General features: G+C 43.8%; 1 protein-coding gene across 2 annotated transcripts in view; it reads left to right on the forward strand.

Annotated features, from left to right (window-relative positions):
* The window catches only part of FRMPD4 (FERM and PDZ domain containing 4), a 177946-nt gene that overhangs the window by 80556 nt on the left and 75091 nt on the right, over window positions 1-22299 (forward strand). For both annotated transcript variants that reach the window (XM_007180337.2, XM_057538202.1), the window contains exons 2-3: window positions 1607-1767; window positions 6269-6371. In XM_007180337.2, coding sequence (XP_007180399.2) covers window positions 1607-1767; window positions 6269-6371 — 264 coding nt within the window. The remainder of the gene's footprint in view (window positions 1-1606; window positions 1768-6268; window positions 6372-22299) is intronic.

The following is a 22299-nucleotide window of genomic DNA, read 5'->3' on the forward strand; positions in this document are numbered from 1 at the left end:
GAAGATGAAACACGGTAACAGATGAGTGTCAGCACGTTGCACACAACGGGTTCCTTAGCAACTAACACTTCTCTTTTTCCTAGTGTTCCAGATCACAAACTGCTAAATCAAAAAGACATTTCCTTCCTTTCTGTTTCAAAGGGATTTTAAACTTTTATTTTCCTAGCCAGCGATATATGCCAAAAGGACAGATTTAGCGGGTTTTCAATGATTTTTCTTAACTCTTACTCATTACACTGAAGGACAGTAGGATTCCTCCTTCTCTGTCCTTCTTTATTACATTTGAACGATATGTTGTCCAGATGGCATATGGAGTAGCATCTTTCAAGGTATTTTAAAATGATCTTCTTTTACTTATTGAAGAAGATTAGTGGGAAAAAAATTGAATTAAGGCCGTGTCATTGAAATAATCTTGGCTTACATATTTAAGGAGATTTCTAGTGTTCAAACTAATAACTCTTCCCCAAAAGAAGTCTGCCTTGGATGATGTGCATGAGTGAAGACTTCATTAAGAGTCACCGAAGTTGATTTTCAACCCAACTCTCTGGCATACCAACCATGGGCCCTGAGTAACAATAAGCCACTGTTTTGATCTCAGTTTCCTCCTTGGCAAAATGCAGATAATAATACCTGCTCCGCTCCTTCATTCTCAAGGTTGTTTTGTGGATCAAATGAGCTATTCGTGGAAGCATTTTGAAAATTTTTGAATGCTGTACATTTTTCAAGTTTGATTATCGATAAGACTTCTGAAGTTTAAGTGTTAACAAAAAGATTCATTTAAATCATTTGAAAGTCTCTCTGGAACAGAAATGCCAAGAGTTAGTTCTTCAACTTCTTTGGAAAGGGGAACTGTATTTGACACCAGGATAACCTATTGCCACCAAAACGATCCCCATCACTTCAATTTCACTGGAGCCAAAAGCCGTATGCATTACCTACTAAATGTCCAGAACCCTCTGAGGTTCTTTCTCAGCACATCAGTTATAATTTGATAGTTTTCCACAAAGAAATATCTTTTTCTCTATTTAATTCAATTATTTATTGAGAATCCACTACATGCCAGGCACTGTTCTAGGCACCTGGGATAAATCAGTGAATCAAACAAAATTCCTTGCCATCACAGAGCTTACATTCTAGTATGGAGAGCAGAACAATGAAAATAAGCATCAAAATAAGTAGGTTCCACAGCTTGTTAGCAAGTGATTAGTTCTATGGGAAAAAAAAAAGTAGACGAGGGTGAAGGGATCTGGTTGTGGGGAGGCAAGGCTGTGATTTTAAAGTGTGTGACCAGAATAGTCCTCTTTCAGAAGCTCGCATTTGAGCAAAGACTTGAGAGAGGTGAGGGTGGGTCATACACACATCTGCAGGACAAGCATTTCAGGTTGGGGGAACAGCCAGTACGAAGGCCTCAAGCAGAAGTGGGCCTAGAGTTTTCAAGGAAGAAGGCAGCCATGTGAGAAGCCTGACAGTGGGTCTCCCCACATCCTCCCCACTCTCTACCAAACAGAGAATAGAAGGTTTTACAACTAGAGAGGATGCGGTCGCCGGGCCATTGCCAAACACGTACACTGACGCCGAGTTTCTCTTTTGTGTGCTTTTCCCACAGTCACATGACACAGGCAATCCCATTTGACGACCCTCGGTTGGAGAGCTGCCAAATCATCCCTCCGGCTCCTCGGAGGGTGGAGATGAGGAGGGACCCTGTGCTGGGGTTTGGTTTCGTGGCAGGGAGTGAAAAGCCAGTGGTCGTCCGCTCAGTAACACCAGGTAAGCACCCAACCCCAAGGCTTGGTCTCCGGGACCACCCACCACCCCCTGCCAGCATGACCACTGTTCCATTTCACAAGCTTAATACTGTTCTGTTTCAGGCTATGAAGTCTAATTGAGTTTTCCCATCACCTGGGTAGAGCCAGACCACCAGAGGGACAGAAATGGCTCTGCAAACGAGGTTTTAAACTTCCAAATCCATCATATCGCCAGACTTAGGAAAACACGGATCCATCATTTGTAACCATGGAAATGACCCACTTCTTAATGTATGAATGCACACGTTAAGAGGCAGGCACGGTGCTGTTTTCAGTAAGCTCCCGACGAACTCCTTAGTGAAAAAGCAGAAGGTTGTGTTTAAGTTTCTCTAGGATTTAGATCAGTGGTCCCCAACCTTTTTGGCCCCAGGGACTGGTTTCGTGGAAGGCAGTTTTTCCACGGACGGGGCGGGGAATGGTTCAGGCAGTCATGTGAGTCATGCTTCAGGCGGTAATGCGAGCGATGGGGAGCGATGCGGAGTGGCAGATGACGCTTCACTCGCTAGCCCGCCGCTCACCTCCTACTGTGCGGCCCGGTTCCTAACAGGCCGCGGACCGGTACCAGTCTGCAGCCCGGGGCTTGGGGACCCCTGATTTAGATCATTGGAGTGGTTGGATTCTTTTGCAAAGATGTGCTCCCCTCCCTTCCCACTAGAGGTAGAATGTATTTCGCCACCCCATTGCTCTTGGGCCGGACCAGGTGACTGACTTTGGCCAATGGCATATTAGCAAAGATGACATAAGCAAAGGCTTGTAATATGCTTGTGGAGTTGAGCTCGTTTCTTGGGTTTCTGCCACGGCCATAAGAAGAGTTTCCCTGAAGTGGCTGTTACCCCTTCACAGCCCGAGCCCCAAAATGAACATGTGGGGCAACCAGCCTGCAGCCTACAGCTAAGTACAGGCTGACCTTCAGTGTACAGCACAACTGCCCATCCAAGCCTGCCCTTGATCAGCCAATCCACAGTCATTCCAAAGACCCATAAGCATGAGAGGAAACCCTACTGGGTTTTGGGGGTGTCTTGTTATACAGTAAATGCTGACTGATACAGTGTGTGGCAAATCTCTTAAATTCTACCATACGGTCAGGTAATTAATGCACTTGGTCTCAGTCATTCTCAGTATATAAATGTTCCACTATCAACACAGCTGAATATACTGGACTATGGTGCCATGGCCTGACGTGGGCCACCTTTGCCTTCCAGAAACAATGCTCTAATATTTATTTATTATATGTATTTATATACTTATTTTAATGGACTTGTACTGGATTTTTTTTCAGACAAAAGGAAAGTATCTTCTGTGCTGTCTTTCTCCAGGATTTTGCAAATCAGTAACAGAGTTCAAAAGTAAAATGCTGTAGTCAAGAGCGCAGACTATGGCATCAGACCTCCTGGGTTTGATGGACTTGAATCCTGCCTCTGCTCCTTATTAGGTTTTTTTTTAGCTTCTGCAATAACTCCCCTACATTTCAGTTTGATGTAACTTCTCTATATCCTTTGGATAATGAGGATCATAGTGTCTACCTTCTAGGGCTAAGGGAGGGAATGAAATGCATTGGAAGGGTGCCAGGTACATAGTCCAGGAATGTTTATTATTATTATTATTATTATTATTAAACTCTAAAATATTTGGCCAGTTGAGTCTGTCAATTAAGGGAAATGAAAGCCAACTAGTGAGCTAGTATAGATTATTAAAGTTGATTCCATTTTTCCTCATTTTGACACACTCTGCCCCAGGGCAAGCACTGCAAATGCAGTCAACCCCTTTAGACTTGTGCAGAAAAGAATAACTTCCCTGTTCACTCCTACCACTGCCTCACCACACAACTTCTTACTTTGTCTGCTGAGCTTTTTATTTCATTAGCTATAGATCATAGTTGTTGAACTCAATGCAACTGAGAATTTTATTCTCAAAAATAAAAGAGATTTGTTGTTTTTTATAATAATGAAATAATCCATATGCTTTCCTGAAAAAAGAAAACAATGTAGACAGTATAGAGGATAGAGTTTTTTAAAAAATCACCTGAGTTCCTACTACTGAGAGTTAACCATTATTAACATATATATAGAGAGCATATATATATATAGTAGACAATCCTGTGCATACATTTGCATATAGTATGTATCTCATATATATATAATGTATTACATGTATATATATGTATATGTGTGCGTACACATATTTTTTTCCTAAATGGTGTCCCATTTAGCATGCAGTTTTGTAATAGTGGGACACTGTAACATCTCTGGTTATGGGATTCTCCAAAGTGTGTGTCCTCCCCAGAGCTAACTGGAGATTTGGGTCTGGTTTTTTGCTTTCTTGTATTTATCGCCTTACTGTTCCTTCATCCTTTTCCCTTGCTTGCCCTCAACTTTCCTTAGAGTCAGACTCTCTCACCTACTGTTCGACAATTTTGAGAAGAATAGAAAAAGTGCAAACTAAGGTCAAAGAGCACTGTTTCCAGTCATGTTTATGAGTGAAAATGCTGGTCACATAAACTGTGTCTATCATAAAATGACTCTACTGAGTGATTCCAATGATAAGTGATTCCAATGGTAAGACCAGATTTTTCTATAGTAGACAAGCCAGCTTTCAGAGTAAAGGGCATGGGCGTTCTCTGAAGTGTGCCCCTGTTTCATGTTCTGGAAGGAACTGTGTGTTGCTTCCTCCCATAATTCTTGCTCAAACGAGAGTATTTCCATTTGATCAGAAGCATAGGTCAAATGTAAGACTAAGCCCTGTTCATCTGCACATGGTTTTCTCATCAGAGTACTAGTTAACGTCACTCTCCAAACAGTTCAGAGATTTTTCTGTATTTGACCAGCATCTGACATCTAACCATTTCTTTGACTGAATTTGAGTCATTGCTCATATGTAATCCAATCGTCATCAAAACTCCCTCAAGTGATTTTCAGAATTCCTTATGTGTGCAAACACTGAATCTCAGTTCCCTCATCTTGAAATGAATATGAGTTCCATATTCTGGCTGTGAAGTGTTCGTTTCAATTACTAAATGAAGTAAAAGTGATAATATTTGAAAGATAACATTTCAGCTGCGCCTATTATCCAGATAGACCTCTGGAAATAAAATTAAAATCCCAGTACCATAAAGCACCAGATCAATATTTGGGGAGTAATTCCATTAGACATGTGAAGATAATCCATATTATCGAAGTATTTGTTTTTAGGTCTTATTTAATACAGATGTGTGCTTCATGCAGCTGTGTCTTTATGTGTCAAGAGACCTGGCAGTGACCAGTTTTTGAGTTACAGGAGCAAGTTCAAAAGAGATGTTGGCCACCTTGAACTTGGAAGTGTCCACAGACCTAAGGTGACATCCAGTTCAACCCTTCCAGGCAATTCTTGCCCCTGTGTGAGCCTCACCTATGTCATTATATGGAAGGGATTATAGCATTTAGAGAGGTTACTAGTTAGAACACTTATCCTGTTGCCTAGTACACAATAAATGCTCAACAAATATTCGTTCTCTACCTCCTCCTTGGAAAAACATTTGGAGGAGGCTGTGACGGATCAAGACAAAAACATGAGTCCTCTGTGGTCACACATGAGCCCCGCCACAAACATCCCAGCACAGTCCAAACCACAGAAATGACCAAACACCCTCATCTCCTAGCTGACACAGGGGACTGCTGCTTCTTTACCAATGCCAGCTTCCTTCCTCCCACCTTTTAGGCAAGAATTATTAAGATGCTCATGATAGAATTACCCCCACTTGCTGAGAGCAAAGCCCCACTTTCTTGAACCCTCCTCCCAAAGCATGTAACTCAAGACCCAATCCTACAAGTCCTTCCTAGCACCCTTATGTTCAGCTGCCTTACGGGCCGCCACAGAGTGCCATTTCCCTCGTTGTACAGAGTAAGTAAATACAACTGTGTGCAAATCCAGGTGTGCTCAGGTGGTCGCGACTCTGGCTGCCGGGGATCAACCCAGCTGACTGGCTACCTGTCGGGGGAATACCTTCTTCTAAGGGTCCCGATACTCAGGGTGTGGTCAGCTGGCTGACAGCCTCAGCAGCCCCTGGGATCTTGTGAGACATGCAACATGTCACCCCGCACCCCTCCTCACCTACGGAATCAGTCTGCAGGGCAACAGGGTCCCAGGTGATTGATTCATAAGCCTGTTAAAGTATGGGAAGCATTGCCAGTCTCAACCTTACCTGAGAAGTTTGAGAGGAATGTTGATGTGTGAGTCCTGCCTCTGGAGCTTCTGATGTCATTGGCCAGGGTGCAGCCTGGGCCCCAGGAGCTTCTCCAAAGCTCGCCCCTCCCCGGTTCTGTCTAGCATCGAGAAGGACGATGGAGAGAACACCCATTCTCTGGGTGGCTTTTGCTTTTGCTGATAGCGCCCATTGCTCACAAGGAATCACGACAGGGAGAGGAGGCTACAGATGGATGGATGACCAGTGGTCTTCTCACCTGCTCTTCGCTCTCATTTGTCTCCAGGTGGCCCCTCCGAAGGCAAGCTGATCCCGGGAGATCAGATTGTAATGATCAACGATGAGCCAGTTAGTGCCGCGCCGAGGGAACGGGTCATCGACCTGGTCAGGTAGGCGACTCACTCACCGGGGCCCCGTCCGGCAGCTGTGCAGCTCTGAGACCTCACCCCACAGAGGAAGGGCTTCCCATGGGCCACTTCGGGGCAGGAACCCCAGCTGACACGTTCACCTTGAAAATGCTGTTGGTACTGCCCTCTAATGTAAAAAACCAGGCTAAGTAAACAGAGACACCTACTTGCCCGCTCTGTTAACATTCCAGGTGCATAGGCTGAATGAAATAGTCCTATTTCCATTGCTCCATCCAAGGGTTGCGTTTTGGTTTCCTTCCAAAATTACTAACACATTGATATTCCATAATCAAGGAGATCAGCATGCAGTACTTTTCTAAACATTATCCTACGGATACACAAACATACAGTTCACCGATTTTTCATACTTGACTGACTCATTACTGAATTTTGAAATCTTCAACAAAGGAAAAAGGATCGTCAGGTCAAAAGTAGGACAGTTTTGAAAATGTGCTTGGTTTATTGGTTTAGTTTCAGCATAGATGCACATCATTTGTTATGTGATATTCTTACGGGGGCGCCAGAAATGTATTTTATGTGATGGTAAAATATTGGTCAAGAATCTTCTTCGAAGCCCACCAGAGTTATACCCCCATGGTGAATTGAGGGCAAAAGGGGTCTTTAGAAGTTTTCCAAATGAAGCTGTGTCTGTTAGATGAGTGGACCCCCTCGTGCTGCGGGGCACTGGGGGATACTGACTGGCTTGTGTGACATCTGTCTTTTATAAACGGATCTTTTGAGGCGAGATGGAATCAGAAGTTAAGGCTCTCAGAACACTTCAAACCGAGAATGGGATCTTCGAACATTTATGCTCTCTCATAACAAAAGGTACATCTGTACCCTGAGAGAGGCAAAAAGTAGAGTATTTCTGGGGTTTTCTGGAGAAAGTTGCTTTCCCAAGCCTAGTTCAGCTTCTGCTTTACACTGAAGTGCTGGATCGTCACACCTCCTGGGAAGAACTGGGACGAGGGTGAGAAGACAGAGAAGTAGAAATAGAGAAGGCTTATTTTTAGGGTAACCGACCGTCCCAGTTTTAGCAGGGAAGGGCCCACATCCTGAGACGGCCCTCCGTCCCCGGATGGTTGGCCTGGTCACCCTACTTTAGTGTAGGCTCCAGAGAGTGGACCCTTCGCAGCTGGCTGGCAAAGTGCCTGTCCTCACTGGGGCATCCAAATCTCTAAAGGAAGTGCCTACATGGGAGCGGGCACTGCGCCTCGTGTTGGGCACCCGGGGGCACTCACCACCATTCTTCCTGGGGACCAGGAAGACCAGGGTCAGGAGCGATGCCGCATTTTGTGCCCTTGGGAGGGAGCTGCAGTGCAACCATTTGGAACCACTTCTCTCTTGAGATGCGTGTGGATGTCAGCGGGAACGCACCTCGTGTGGGCGGGCTCTGAGCCTTATGTGGGCTTGCATCCTGGAGCGCCACGCTGGGGCTGATGACAGGTTGCACGGTCATCGTGTTGTCCCCTAGGCGCGCGCTTCTGTGATCAGTCCTGTTGATTTCTGTGCTCAGAGGATGACAGAAGAAATAAACTATCTCTGTTTGTGTTTGCTGTGACTGAATTGCTGGCTGCAGGACAGAAATGGAGAAAAAGCCATCTAAGCATGTGATCATGTCCTAGCCATCCTTCCAGGGCATTTAGAAAGATTTTTTTTCCAAAAAAGATTTTCCCTTCTGGTTTAATGCATCGTGGAAGAAAATGGCATCTCTGTAAACAAAAGTCTCTATCAGACGTTTTATGTAATGGAGCTCAATGAAGATTTGTTGGATAGATGAACCAATTAAAAGAAGAGAGAGCAGACAACAGCTTGCGGTCCAAATCCAGCCTGCCTGCCACCTGTTTCGGACAGCCCAGGAGCTAAGAATGGTTTTTGCAATTTTTAAAGAGTTGGGCAAAAAATAAGAGAATATTTTGTGACACAGAGAAATCATATGAAATTCAAATTTTAGAGCCCATAAATAAAATTTTCTTGGAATCCAGCCACACCTGTTCATTTACATATGATCTAAGAAGGCCTTCTCCCTGCCGTAGCAGAGCTGCGTACTCCCGGCAGAGAACTGGGGCCCGCAGAGATGGAAATATTGACTATCTGGCCTTGCCTGAAAAGGTATGCTAACCCCCGCTTTAGGAAATATTAAGGTAACCAATCACATTTTCTTTGGTTTAGATTAAAACCCCAAATCATATACGCAGAGAATTTCTCTCCGGATGGGGTTGTGATTAAAACAAGATTCCCACATACTTGATGACGGGGTTGTGTTTGAAATGGGTTGGCGTGGAAATCATGCATCGTTTTTAAGCGGGTACAGAAAACCCTCTTGCCCTTGTCACAACCCGTCCCCTCCCCATCCCCAGAGTGGGGGAGAGAGAGCTGAGCCCTCTCTGGGTGAACTGTGGCTTCTCTGATGAGCATTGGCTGTCGCCTCCCTTCACGTCCCCAGTACCTACATGCTGGCTCTTCTGTGAGGCTCATCTGTGGGTTCTTTGGTGGCAGGAGAGGAGGGCACCCTCTTGGCACTACCTTTCCTACAAGACCTCTTGGGTACAGCACCAGCCAGACCGGCTATTCTTCAAGATGTCCACTTGACCTCATCCCGGAGGGGAGGACGTGAACTCTCACGGCCTTGCGGCCTTCTCACAGCTCCATGGTTCTCCCCAACCCTTTCCAGAAGGAGAGGGGGAGAGGAGGAGGTGGCTGGCAGTAGCTCACCACTTTGGGCCTCCTCTTGGAAAGTTCTGGCGAATCCCATTTGTTTGCAGTTGACTTTAGAATGTGGTCTGAGTGTCCCTTGGCTGGTGTCTCACTGCTGGATGACAAGGACACAGTTTGAATCAGGAATGACGCTTGATGTTGTAGAATCAGGTGACCTGGATCCCGAGTTCCGTGAGAGCAGAGACCTTGTCTGTGTTGTCCTCTGCCATGTCCCCACAGCCTGGCCCAACGCCAGGCCCATAGCAGGTGCCCACTAGCGATGTGCTGGGAGCGAGTGTGCTCTGAAGAGCGCTCTTCGGAAACGACCGGTTTAGATGGTTTTCCCCAAGCCCTCCTGCAGCTCTTCTGTGAGCTTGAATGTCAGCTAATGAATCCATCCCTCCGAAAAACATTCATTTTATTCACCGATTTATCACACGTTCTCCGGCACCTACTATAGATGCAGGCCACCAAGCTAGGCACCCCATCCACGGGGACAGGTGAGCCAAAGCCTTCAGGGAGCTTACGTGACACCTGTTCAGGTGGGACCTCTCAAGACAGACAAGCCCCCCATTGGCCACTTGAGGGAATTGTCAGATTTGAAAGGATTTTGCTGGTGATAAAAACACATCGGCCCAGATGCTACTGAGATGGTGAACACGTCATCCTAAAACTTACTCCCTTTTAATCTCAAGGCAATAAATTTACCTTTATAAAAGTAACAGGGTACTTTATTTAACCAAATAAATCTACGCCCAGTGATACAGTGCAATTCACAGAGGTGAAATGCAGCTGGTTGTGGAGTTATTGTGTTGAAGAGCAGATACCTTCAAATTCACTAAACCAGAATTTTGAAATAATGTATTTCTTCTCACTAATGAAAAAGTTCATCCATTAGAAAAGTTTCCTGTGCCTTCCCATCAGTTTAGTCATCTATCTGCCATATGTATGCTAACCTGAAAATTCAGCTCTTATAAAATAATCTCTTTTTTATTAGGCTTCTCAGCCAATATTAACATCTGTATCTTACACAAGATAAATTCCCTTTCTGTTTGATAAAATATCTCATTTTCTTAGCCACTGAGGAAATTTGGGAAAACACTCATCATTTTAATAACACTATAAAATTCTCTCTTTAAAAATTGGCATCCATTTACTTGCCTACGTGGTTTGGTCTTATTTTGTTCTCTTTTTTTCCCATTGCCACATTTGCTCATGGATCATTTTTTGTTTCCAGATACATTTATGTTTCTTTGTGGATTATTTTTCTTATCATTTGGCTGCTCTATTGTAAAATTTTTTTTTTCTTGAGAAAATGAAAGAGTTTCTTGGAGACCAATTTACTGCTATAGTAACCACATTTGGGTTTTTTCATGTATCCTCAAAAAGAGCTATAATTGCTGCACTGAAATTAGATGAGTTCCGTTCATTTCATAGTTTTCTAGATTTTTAACTCTAACTCATACTTTGTAGTGGTGGAGGAGTGAAATCTTTGAAGAATTCATGCCCTTTGCAAATTACCATATCTTTCTTCTTTAGAAGTATCCAAGGATAATTTCCCGTGGCTTTTCACAACTAGACAAATTAACTTAAAACAGTCTCCAAAATTTTATTTTTAAAAACTATGGCGTATAATTGCTCATAGACATTATGAATCACGCTCCATCCCCCAAGGCTAGCCAATCCAATTAAATTCATTTTTTAAATTAATTTCTTTAATTAATTTACAGTGCTCACAATTAGTGAGCATTAACAAGTAGCAAATGTCATGTAGAGTACTGGGAATGTATAAATACCTAAAACATGATTCCTGCCCTCAAGGAGGAGACTTCTAGTTAATTGCACCATATTTGGGGGACGGGTGGTGTTGGGTGGGAATGTTTGGTAGGGGCGGACAAGGTCGCGCAGGGATGTAGTGATGTGGTAAAGGGTAGCCGTTGGCCCAGCGTGGAAGGGCAGGTTTATGCATGGAGAGAGGCTCGTAAAATAGATCTTCCCCTTGTCTCTGGGAGCCCCAGACCCTCCTGAAGGACACTCCCTTTCCAGCTGGCAGACATGGAAATATCCATTGCCCAGATGCCGTCCTGGACCACAGTCTCAAAATTTCCTCCCGCCGTCCCTCAATCACCTCATCAAGGCAGCAGCAGAAATCTGGCTCACGTTAGACGGGAGGTGCTAGTCTCTTGGGATTCGGGAGCCCCTTGAGAATCTGATAAACACCATGGACTTATACCTCCACCCAGAAAAATCCACATGTATACATAGTCTTGCGTATATCAGAATGTTCCTTGACCCCCCTGAAGCCAACCCCAGTTGTAGAGCCCTAGCAGCTGGCTCTGGAAATGCTGGCTCCCTTTCCATTGCAGCAGTAGAAGCTGAGGGCTGCCCACCCCATCATAAGAAGGCCCAAGGCATGGACTGGAAACTAGTTCCGCCTTCTCCCCTCCTCTGAAATGGGGCAGCTAACTATTCCTCCATCTGTCTTCTCTTACCACCTAAGCTGACTATTCCAGCTGATCTAATTAATGAGCAGTGCCATGGCTGTGGCCCCATCTACACAAGTTTGCCCACATCTCTCACCCCTTCTCTACTAATAACCTGGAATTGGAGAGCTTTGCTGGGGAGCAGTAGGGTTCCTCCGATTAGAAAGTAACTATAAGAAATAAAAATAGATGATAAATTACTAATCACTACTTAAATTCACAGAGGATAAGAACACTAGTTTTTAGTAACATTCCTTTTACCTAAGTAACTAATATACATAAACACATGCCAACCAATGTCAAATATTCATTTTAAGAGCAGGAAGATTATTCGGGAGGACTTGTATTTTCCTGGAACACTTACATCCCTACAAAAGCAATGAGCCAACTCACTTCTACAATCAAGATCAAAGCTTTGTGTATAACTGTTAAGGGTAACTTTTTGACACTTAAAAATATATATATTATAATATATAATATAATATAAACTAATATAAATATAATAATTGTTATTATCCCAACTAATAATGATGATGAGAGTTAACATGTCTTAAGTCCTTGTTCTATGCTAAACCTTCTGCTAAGCACTCTTCCTTAGTGTGAAGACCAGCTACACTTATGTGGTGCTTATCATGCCCTGTCCTGAGTACTTTCTGTGTATTAAAACTCATTCGATCCTCACAATGGTGAATGGGTACAGTGCTTACCCATTTACTGTAATTTAAAGATGGGAAAATTGAGGCACAGGGAGGGTAAGGGATGTTCCCAAGATCCCATGGCTAGTAAGAGGTGGAGGGAAACCCAATCTGGCTCCTGAGTGAATGCTCTTAACCCACTCATCATGCGTAGTCCTCACAACAGCGAGCAAGTACTGTTAATTGTACTCACATAACAGAGTGGAAACTGAGGCTTAGAGAGGTTGAAGGACTTGCTCAACCTGGGCACTTGCTCAGGGCCTGGAGGGGGGCATGCAGTGGGAGTTGAAGAAAGCCAATACAACTTACTGGGACCAAGCTGGCTATCTGGCATATCAAGTCCTTACTTGGTGGGCCCAGCAAACAACAGAGCTGGAAATGAGCTCTAGAACCTGGGTCTTAGTGCCTTCACCCCATAGACAGCTCCACTCCAATTTTGGATTAGACAAAAATAGCCTGTCTCCTATTCCAGGTTGGCCAAACATTTGCCTTGATTTTAGTAGGAAGCACTCAGGAGTACCTGCTCGTTGAGGTCAGCGGGAGCCTGGCAAGCTTAAGAGTGAAATAAGCCATTTAGAAGGGACCCATCTAACAATGAGATCTGTCTTTTTGTCAGTCCCTCCTCATCAGAATGATAATGGAAAGTCAAATCAGATCATGTTCCAGGAGCACTGTGTCTGCAGAAGAATATATTCAGAAGGTCACCTTCCTGTCTAATTTCAGCTGGGCTTAGATGCCTCACGGTGCTGCGTAGTAAAAAAACAAAGCAAAAACATCTACTGAGCATCCTGCACATAAAATATGCATGATGATGTATGGTATAATAAAGCCTTATTATAGTAAAACCAGCAAGCACTTTCAGTGGAAACACAAAGGAGCAGCCCCGTGGTATGCTGACACTACAGATTGTGGTCTCACCTAATACACACTTGCAGTGTACACATTTTCTGACAATTGGGAATTACAGAGCCTGGGGAGAAAGAAGTCGGCGATTCTAGAAGATGGAAAGTGTGGGAAAACGTTCTAATATGGATAGTGTAGAAAAAAGGATTTGAGTCCATAGTTCATAAAGGTTATAATGACATATGATGAAAATGAATGAGAAAAATGACTTCACCCAGATTATTTTAATGTCCCTTAGATTTTCATAACCATCTCCCACTCTCTCATTAAATCTCTCCATTACTATAGATACTTTTATGCGACTCATGTATGGAAAATAAATGTTGGAGATGGAAGAACCAGAAAAAAATTTAAACTAGGGCATGTTTTCAGTTATCTCATATGGTTGACACTACCGCATGTTTTACCTTGTATTAACTTAACAAGTACCTTACTTGTATTAAGAAAAAAAATGAAGATAATTATTGGCCTTATGCCATGTTCCTTTAGAACTACAAATTTATAAAGTCTTCCATGCCCTTTGTATAAGTAGCTGAAAAGAAAAAAAAAATTATCTTGGTGAGCCTGTGATCAGAACATGCTTGGGATCAAGGTATAAGCCTCATTCCCTAGAGATTTCAGTAGAGGGTCTCAGGTACTCAAAGCCAGATCCTGTTTTTTTTGTTTGTTTGTTTGTTTTTTAATTATTTATTTATTAATTTTGGCTGTGTTGGGTCTTCGTTGCTGCGTGAGGGCTTTCTCTAGTTGGGGCGAGCAGGGGCTACTCTTCCTTGTGGTGCACGGGCTTGTCATTGCGGTGGCTTCTCTTGTTCTGGAGCACGGGTTCTAGGCACACAGGCTTCAGTAGTTGCAGCACTCGGGCTCAGTAGTTGTGGCTCGTGGGCTCTAGAGCGCAGGCTCAGTAGTTGTGGCGCATGGGCTTAGTTGCTCCGTGGCATGTGGGAACTTCCCGGACCAGGGATCGAACCCGTGTCCCCTGCATTGGCAGGCGGATTCTTAACCACTGTGCCACCAGGGAAGCCCCCAGATCCTGTTTTTACAGGCAACACAGTGGAGGGTGTGGTTGGCAAGAATCTCAGGCCACACACTCAGATGTGCAAGAAGTGTATTGTTATTTATCTGTTATCTGTAATAATCCAGATTTTATTTCAAATCCTGATCCTAATGTATGGTCAATTCATCCCATTTTCCATGGTGCTGAGTCTACATTTGGGGGGAGGGGGTGTAGTGGGAGGAGGCACTGGGAGAGGTGAAGTGTGTCCCCTCTTTGGCCACATCATCCATCTCACTAGAATTCGCTGAGATATCTTTGTGCCCATCTGGTCCGCTTTTGATCACTCACATAGGCAGGGAGCTACTGTGTCATTCCTTGTCCACTGCTGTCAACCCTTCCGAAGCCATGTCTCTGTCATCTTGGGTGCACTTGCCCCTCCTGAGCCATACTGGGACACTCCAGGGCTAATTCCCTCCGGGATCTTGTCACCTTCTGGGTTCTGACTAGGAAAGAAGACACCGTCGTTGTGCTCTTTAATCCCACAAGGCTTTGTGGAGGTTCCTAAGTGACTTTTCCCAGAGGATCAGCTTCTCAAAAGAGGGGGAGCACGCCTGTCCTTTCCCAGGCACCCACAAATTGGTGCTCTTCTGCTTGCCCCAAGACTCTCTCCATCTCCCCCAGCCTCTCACTAGTCTCCGTTCTGGAGAGGAGGGAGCTTCACTCTCATTTATCGAATATCCTTCCTAGCCCTGAGCTCCTGGAACCTGTGTATTTCTCTACTTTCTTCTGTAACAACCCTGTCCTGCAGTGATGAGTGTTTTGTGGTCTGGCTGACCAAATGGTCAAAGAAATAGAGCTGACCAGGCAGAGCAAAGAAATGGGCATGGAGGTGAACAGCAGTGAATAGTTCAAAATATTGTCCTGCTACCCATTGAGAAGACATATGGTGTAGAAATCAGAAAAATCTGAATTCAAGTCCTGCCTCTGCATTAGATTAACTGTGTGTGACCTTGGGCAACGACTTAATTTCTTGAACCCTCAGTTTCTTGACCTATAAAATGAAGACCTACCTCCTAGCACTGTTGTGAGAGTTCAGTAAACCACAGTGAGTAAAGCTCTTAGCAGGGTAAGAGCACATGAGGAACTCTTCATAAATCTGAGTTACTGTTGTCTTTGCCCAGGTCTCCATCAGCATCATCGCTTAGAATTTGCACTTCTAAGGCTTTGTCTAAGGGTCGAAGGAGGTAATGTACAGGGGAGCGCTTTGTGACTTGTCACCAGCTGGTCTCTGTGTGTCAGATGCCGTCATTGCTGCTCCTGGGAGATTGGAGCACAAACCCGGAAGTCACCCAAAACCAGAGAGGATCCTGGGTAGAAATCTCATCTTTTAGGTTAAAGATAACTTGGGGAACAATTAAAAGCCCTGAAACTCAGGGTTTGCAAAGGCAGCCAGGGCTCATCCCTGGGGTGCTAGAACCCAGCAGTGATTGGCAGTGAACTTGACTTGGGACCACACAGATGTGCAGCAGTGGGATGAAGTGTGCAGTGTGTTGTGGTGGGAACAAGAGTGTTGTGTCAGAGGGGCGCAGGGGGTGTGGAAAGATGCAGGGCTATTGGCGTGTGCCCTCCTGAGGTTGACATTAGGTTAGGAATGACCTAAATCAGGGGTCAGCAAACTTTTTCTGGAAAGGACCAGATAGTAAATATTTTAGGCTTTGCATGTCATGGTCTCTGTCACAATTCAACTCTGCCGTTGTGGCATATAAGCAGCCATAAATAATATGTAAACAAACAGGCATGGCTGTGTTCCAATAAAACTTTATTTACACAAACAAGAGTGTGGGCCGGCTTTAGCCCATAGGCTGTTGTTTGCCGACCCCTGACTTAAACCAGTGAAACTGAAAGAGACTTGATCTGAAGATAAGAGGACATAGAGGCAGAGAAATAAAGCAGAGGGTGCTGGACATATTTTTTTTTTTTTGCCAGCAATAATAATAAAGATAAAGCAAATGATATGAACTTCCTGGGCACCTAAAATCCTTTTTTGGACGGTAGAGAGAAGGGAAAAAGTAATGAGACAAACAAATAGATAAACATCAAAGACTTCTGTGATGCTTTTCCCGATCCTCCCTAATCACCCCCCAAAGTAGTTAATTACTCCCATGTCTTGATGCACTGAGGGGGGTGTGTGTGTGTGTGTGTGTGTATTTTTTTGGGGGGGGGAGCTGCACCTCACAGCTTTGGGATCTTAGTTCCCCAGCCAGGGATTGAACCCAGACCCTCAGCAGTGAAAGCACAGAGTCCTAACCACTGGACCGCCAGGGAATTCCCCTGTACATATATTTTTATTATAATCTGTACCACACAGTGTTACCGTTATATGTAAACTTGTCTTTGTCACAAGTCTGTGTGTTTTTTTTTAAATATAAATTTATTTATGTTTGGCTGTGTTGGGTCTTCGTTGCTGCACGCAGGTTTTCTCTAGTTGTGGCGAGCGGGGGTTACTCTTCGTTGCAGTGCGTGGGCTTCTCATTGCAGTGGCTTCTCTTGTTGTGGAGCACGGGCTCTAGGTGCGTGGGCTTCCGTAATTGTGGCACACGGGCTCAGTAGTTGTAGCTCGCGGGCTTAGTTGCTCTGCAGCATGTGGGATCTTCCCGGACCAGGGCTCGAACCCATGTCCCCTACATTGGCAGGCAGATTCTTAACCACTGCGCCACTAGGGAAGTCCCAGTCTGTGTGTTTCTTAATGACAGGGACCAGGATTAAGATAGCACTAGCTGCTGTAACAAATACAAACCCATACAAAGGTTCAGTCATAATAGGAATTTATTTGTCAATCACATAAATTCCTGATGGAATGGTACTCCTGATTGCTGGATAGCTCTCCTTAAGGGGGTAATCTGGGGACCTAACTCAGACCCTCTCCCTTTTGTGACTTTGCCATCTTCAACACCTAGCTCCTGGTTTGTCCCCGTCAAAATGCAGAAGGGGAGGAGGCTGGAAGGGCCATGAAGATTTCTTCAGGTCAGGCCCAGAAGGGGGTACAGACAGCACTTCTGCTCCCCTTCCTATGGCAAGAAGGCAGCCACATGGATGAATCTACCTACACACATGTCAAGCCAGAAGCAGGTCCATTGCTTGTCTCATGCTTTTGCGTACTGTGTTGATTTTAGCCTTGACACATCGTATGTTCCAAATATCTCCATCACTCCATCAGTAGCATTTACTGTATCATCTCTGTCTGCCTCACTTCTACTGACTTCACTGTTCTCAGTCTCCTCACGTCACCTTAGTCTCCATTCACAGATTTGAAAGAAGGTATTTGGTAAGTGGTTTAAATTCTCCTTTTGGAATAAACCTGCCCCCCATGTCTTAATCGAGTGTCACATCATATACCGAACATAACCAGAATCACATTTATGTCCACACTTAAGATGATCTCTAGTTTTACGTTAAACTCAATAACTTGTCTTTCCTCTGGGAAAATCAGTGTTTGCTGCCCTTCTGTATGGGGTTCTAAGGGTTATATTTATGCCCTCTGTGATCGTTTTCGTATGAACTTGAAGATAAACATCCTTCTCCTTTTGTAACTGAATCAGCATCCATGCTGTGTACTATCACTGTGCCCCCTTCTTGTCCTTAAGATGCAGAGAGTGTGGTAGTGCAAAATAGACCTGCACCTGGGAGAGAGAAGATCATGGTTCTACACCAGGCGTCTCCCAACCAGCTCTGTCAATATGAGCGTGTAACAGCTTGAGAGTCCTCACCCCTCAAAAGGTGGGGATGGGGAACCATAGGCGTTCCATCTGAGACCATCTTTCATTGTACAGCTCTCTCTGTCTTTGAATGGCAGGACGTTTAACATCTGTGGCCTTATCCCCTGAATCCTGGTGGTGCTCCCCAGTCACTGGGTGCCCCTACCCCACTGAGGAGCACTGGAGATGACTGACATGAGATGCTTCCAGCTTAAGCGTACTGTGACCAGTAGTCAGCACGTCTTACCTTTTTCTCAAGAGGGTGCAATTTTCAAATTCCTGCAGGTGAATGGTTCCAGTGGGTGGAAGGTTCCAAGATGGCAGAATACCCATGAGATGATTGAGAAGAGAGGAGAGAGGTAATGAGGCAAGTCCTGTCCCTGTTCCCAAGCAACAGAGCAGGGAGCAGGGACCAGGGAGGTAGCAATTATCAAGATCCACCCCTCTCCCTGCTGGGAACCCAGCTGGTGTGGTAGCAGAGACCCCCATGTTCATAAATAAAACGGTAGGACAGTGGATTTTAGGATCTATAAAAATGTACTGGCTTAAAATCTGAGGCAGAAAAGGATTCTTTGAACAAGTAAGATACAGAGATAGATTTTGTACTCCCTTGACACTCTTTTGCTACCTTGTTTTTTCATGCAAACAGAAGCTGCTGAAAGAGGCACTTGAACTGAAATTAAAAAAAAAAAAAGGAAAAGGGAAGCAGCCACCATTTACTAAGCCCTTTTCTGGGCCACATACACAAATCCTGACACATCTCTGTGACTGGGGGTAATTGGACTCAACTTATGGTTAAGGAAACAGGATTAGACAAGTGCTAACTGAATGCAAGACTCTGTAGTCTACTAGAAAGTTCTGTAATTTGGTCAAGGTCAGTTGAGCAATACTTGATGAAGCCAGGAAGTCAGCCCAATGTCCACTCCCTGTTGCCGCTTGTTGTCTAAGGGACCCTTAGACACTGAGCAGGCCAGTCTGCGGTGGATGTGTGGATTCAGCCACCAGAGGATCTTTGCTGAATGGTGAGAGCTGAATAACACCCCCAGGACCCTTGCATGACCCAGGCAAGAGGGGAACTCTCCCAAGACAAAACTGAGAATGTTTCCCACCAGCCAACTGGGCAGGAGTTCAGAGTAAAGGTACATTATTTAGAAATACAAAGAAATGGGATATTTCTTACAACTAGTGTAAACTACCTAGTCTTTTGTTTTAATGTTGGATAAAATGCAGAAGCAAGGAAAATGGGCACTTTCTTTAGTGCCATTTTTCCACTCTGAAATACTTTTCAATTCCACATACAAACATATGAGCTCATGTCTCTCAAATTGGCCTTAATTTCAACACCTTTGCTTGTTATTAGTATTCTATGTGTTTTCAATCAGTCTTTATTAAGTGTGCCAAATTATATACCACCATGTAGTAGACATTAAAAAGCAGTCAAGAAGCCATTTGATAACAGCTTAAAAGATAAAATATAGACTCATTTTCTCCATGTGATATATATGGTTAGACAAAAAAAGTACCCCAAAACTGTAGATCTTGTCATTTAGACAGAAGCAATTGTAATGTGTTATGATTCCAAATAGGATTTCACTTTTATTTCAACACCTTTGCTTTTTTGTATTCTGAGAATCTCCAGCCTAAACAACCAAGGTGAAATTTGTTACCGATTCTAGGTCAAATAATAAAGGACCTTGAAAACAAAAGGTTTGTTAATTTTTCCCCCATGTGAGAACTTACCACTGTTAAACATCCTTCTTTCCCTTTTAGCTCCTTGCTGCTGTTTTATTTATATTTTTATGCACAAAAGAGTCTACATCTCTGTGTCTAATAAATGGGATTGCTTTGTGGGCTGAGCATTCTTGGATTTTTCCAAGTAGCATGTCAGAGCTGAGTTTTCATCACATGCTCCAAAACCCTACCCCAGGGTGTTTTCATTTATATTTAATGTTAAGTGAAGGATATTAGAGGTGGAACAAACTGTTCTTCAGTGAACCCAATCAACAACATCAGCTTACTCTGAATTCCGGAAATAACATTTGGAATGTTCTTTCTGATAGAGCACTTCAGGGTATTTGGGTAACTTAGAGCTTGGTAATTTTAAAACTGAATAGCTAAACACAATAACAAAGGAAACCTCTTTTGGGATTTATAATAAAAAATACCACGTTTGGAGAAAGCTTCCAAAAGTGCGAAGATTTAAAAAAAAAAAAAGCAACGCACATTTCTCACCCTTTAATTTCCTGTGTGTATTATGTTTCTTAAACACTGTGAGGTACCAGTTTCCATTAGTTGGCAAAGCAATAAAATATGTGGGAGGGCCTTAAAAGTAGCCTTCCCCTGTAATTTATTTTCTTTCCCCGTGAAGTTCCTCTCCTTAGGCCCTCAAATATACAGTATGTCCTAAAGGCAGCATAGCTGTGATTAATAAGAGCCTTTCAGGTAGAAGTGAAATGTAGTTCAAACTGGCTTAAACAAAAAAGGGGAATCTGCTGGCTGGTGGAACGCAAAAGGATGTGGGGTGCAGGTGCTCAGGCACAAGGGAATTGGGAATCCCTCGGCCTCCATCTCTTGGCTCCGCCCACTTCCTGCCCTGGCTTCTTTCTCTGGAGCGCTCTCTCCCAGTAGTGGTAAGGCTAAACCACAGCTCTAGACTTGCATGCCACTAGCCTAACAACCCAAGTGGGTGAAAGACCACCGTTTCCTACTAAATCCACCCACACTTCCCAGACGGGACTTCCGCTGGCCAGGTATGGTGACACTCCACCCCTAAACAAGCGATTGGCGCTCAGGGAGTGGACTCTGCCTTGGCTGGGGGGCGCTGGGGGAGAGGGGCTAGGTCCAGGTCGTGCAGTGGAGGTGGGATCAGCCCCGCCTGGATTATCCCTACCTAAGAGTGGGGAGGTTAGTTCTGCAAAGGAAATCTGGTGGCTATTACCAAAAGAATGGAAACAACTGCCACTACAGCTAGTCACTCATGGCTGCAGGTTGTTCTGGACACATTTTATTGTGGAAAATTTTGAACAGGATCCTAAGTGTAGAGAATAGCATAGTGAACCCGTGCTCCCATCACCCAGCTTCAGTAGCCATCAACTCATGGCCAGTCATCCATACCCAAGACACTTCCCCACCCTTGGATGACATTGAAGCAAGTTGCAGACATTGCATCATTTCATCTATAATAATGCAGTATGTGTCTCTAAGGAATAGCATTCTTCATAAAAAATAAAATCCCACAATAGCATTATCACACCTTACAAATTAACAGTATTTTCTGAATCAAATATCCAGTCAGTACTCAAATATCTTCCGTGGTCTCGTAAAATAATTTCTTATTGCAGTATATTTGAATCAAGATCCATATAAAATCCATATTCTATGATTTGTCAGTATGTCTTTTAAGACTCTTTTAATCTGTAGTTTTTCCTTCCATCTCTTTTTATTGTCTTTCAAAATAATTTATGTATATTTAAAGAAACAAATTTTTTGTCCTGTAGAGATTCCCAGAGGCTGAATTTTGCTGACTGTGTCACTGAGTGTCATGTCACATGATCTGTCCTCCGATGTTTCCTATAAGAATCTGATCTGCTGTCTTATGGAGGATGCTGTGTATTTTTTTTTTTTAACATCTTTATTGGAGTATAATTGCTTTACAATGGTGTGTTAGTTTCTGCTGTATAACAAAGTGAATCAGCTATACATATACATATATCCCCATATCTCCTCCCTCTTGCGTCTCCCTCCCACCCTCCCTATCCCACTCCTCTAGGTGGTCACAAAGCACCGAGCTGATCTCCCTGTGCTATGCGGCTGCTTCCCACTAGCTAGCTATTTTACATTTGATAGTGTATATATGTCCATGCCGCTCTCTCACTTTGTCCCAATGCTGTGTATTTTCATCCTCTAGAGGTGCATGGTGTCCGATTGTATCTCTTTCTGTGATGTAAGCAACCGTTGATATTCTTTGCCGAGATCTGTCAATTCATGAATGATTAGAAAAAGGTGATACTCTAATTCCATCATTTCTTCTTCAGTTATAAGCTGAATAACTCTAAAGAGAAAGTATTTGGCTCCCCTGAGGAATAGTTCATATGAAAGGCAGGACAACCAGTTGATTCTGTCCCGTTATTTACCACTCTTCAAAACCAGTTTTCAAAACAGTTAGTTGTTTCATTGGCATTCCCAAAAACCAGGTTGTTGTTGTTGTTTTTTTAAAGTATCATTATGAACTCATAGGTTTAAGTATATTTGATTATTTAAATCCACTGATATTTTTCTTCTTCTTGAAGCTCAGTTTGTCTCCTCTTTGGTAAGTGAGAGCCTTTTCCAGAGTGCTATTGAGTCCTCTCAATAGGACCCTAATAGTCTCTTTTAGTGTTTTGA

Source organism: Balaenoptera acutorostrata, chromosome X (assembly GCF_949987535.1).
Source record: "Balaenoptera acutorostrata chromosome X, mBalAcu1.1, whole genome shotgun sequence".
NCBI lineage: Eukaryota > Metazoa > Chordata > Mammalia > Artiodactyla > Balaenopteridae > Balaenoptera > Balaenoptera acutorostrata.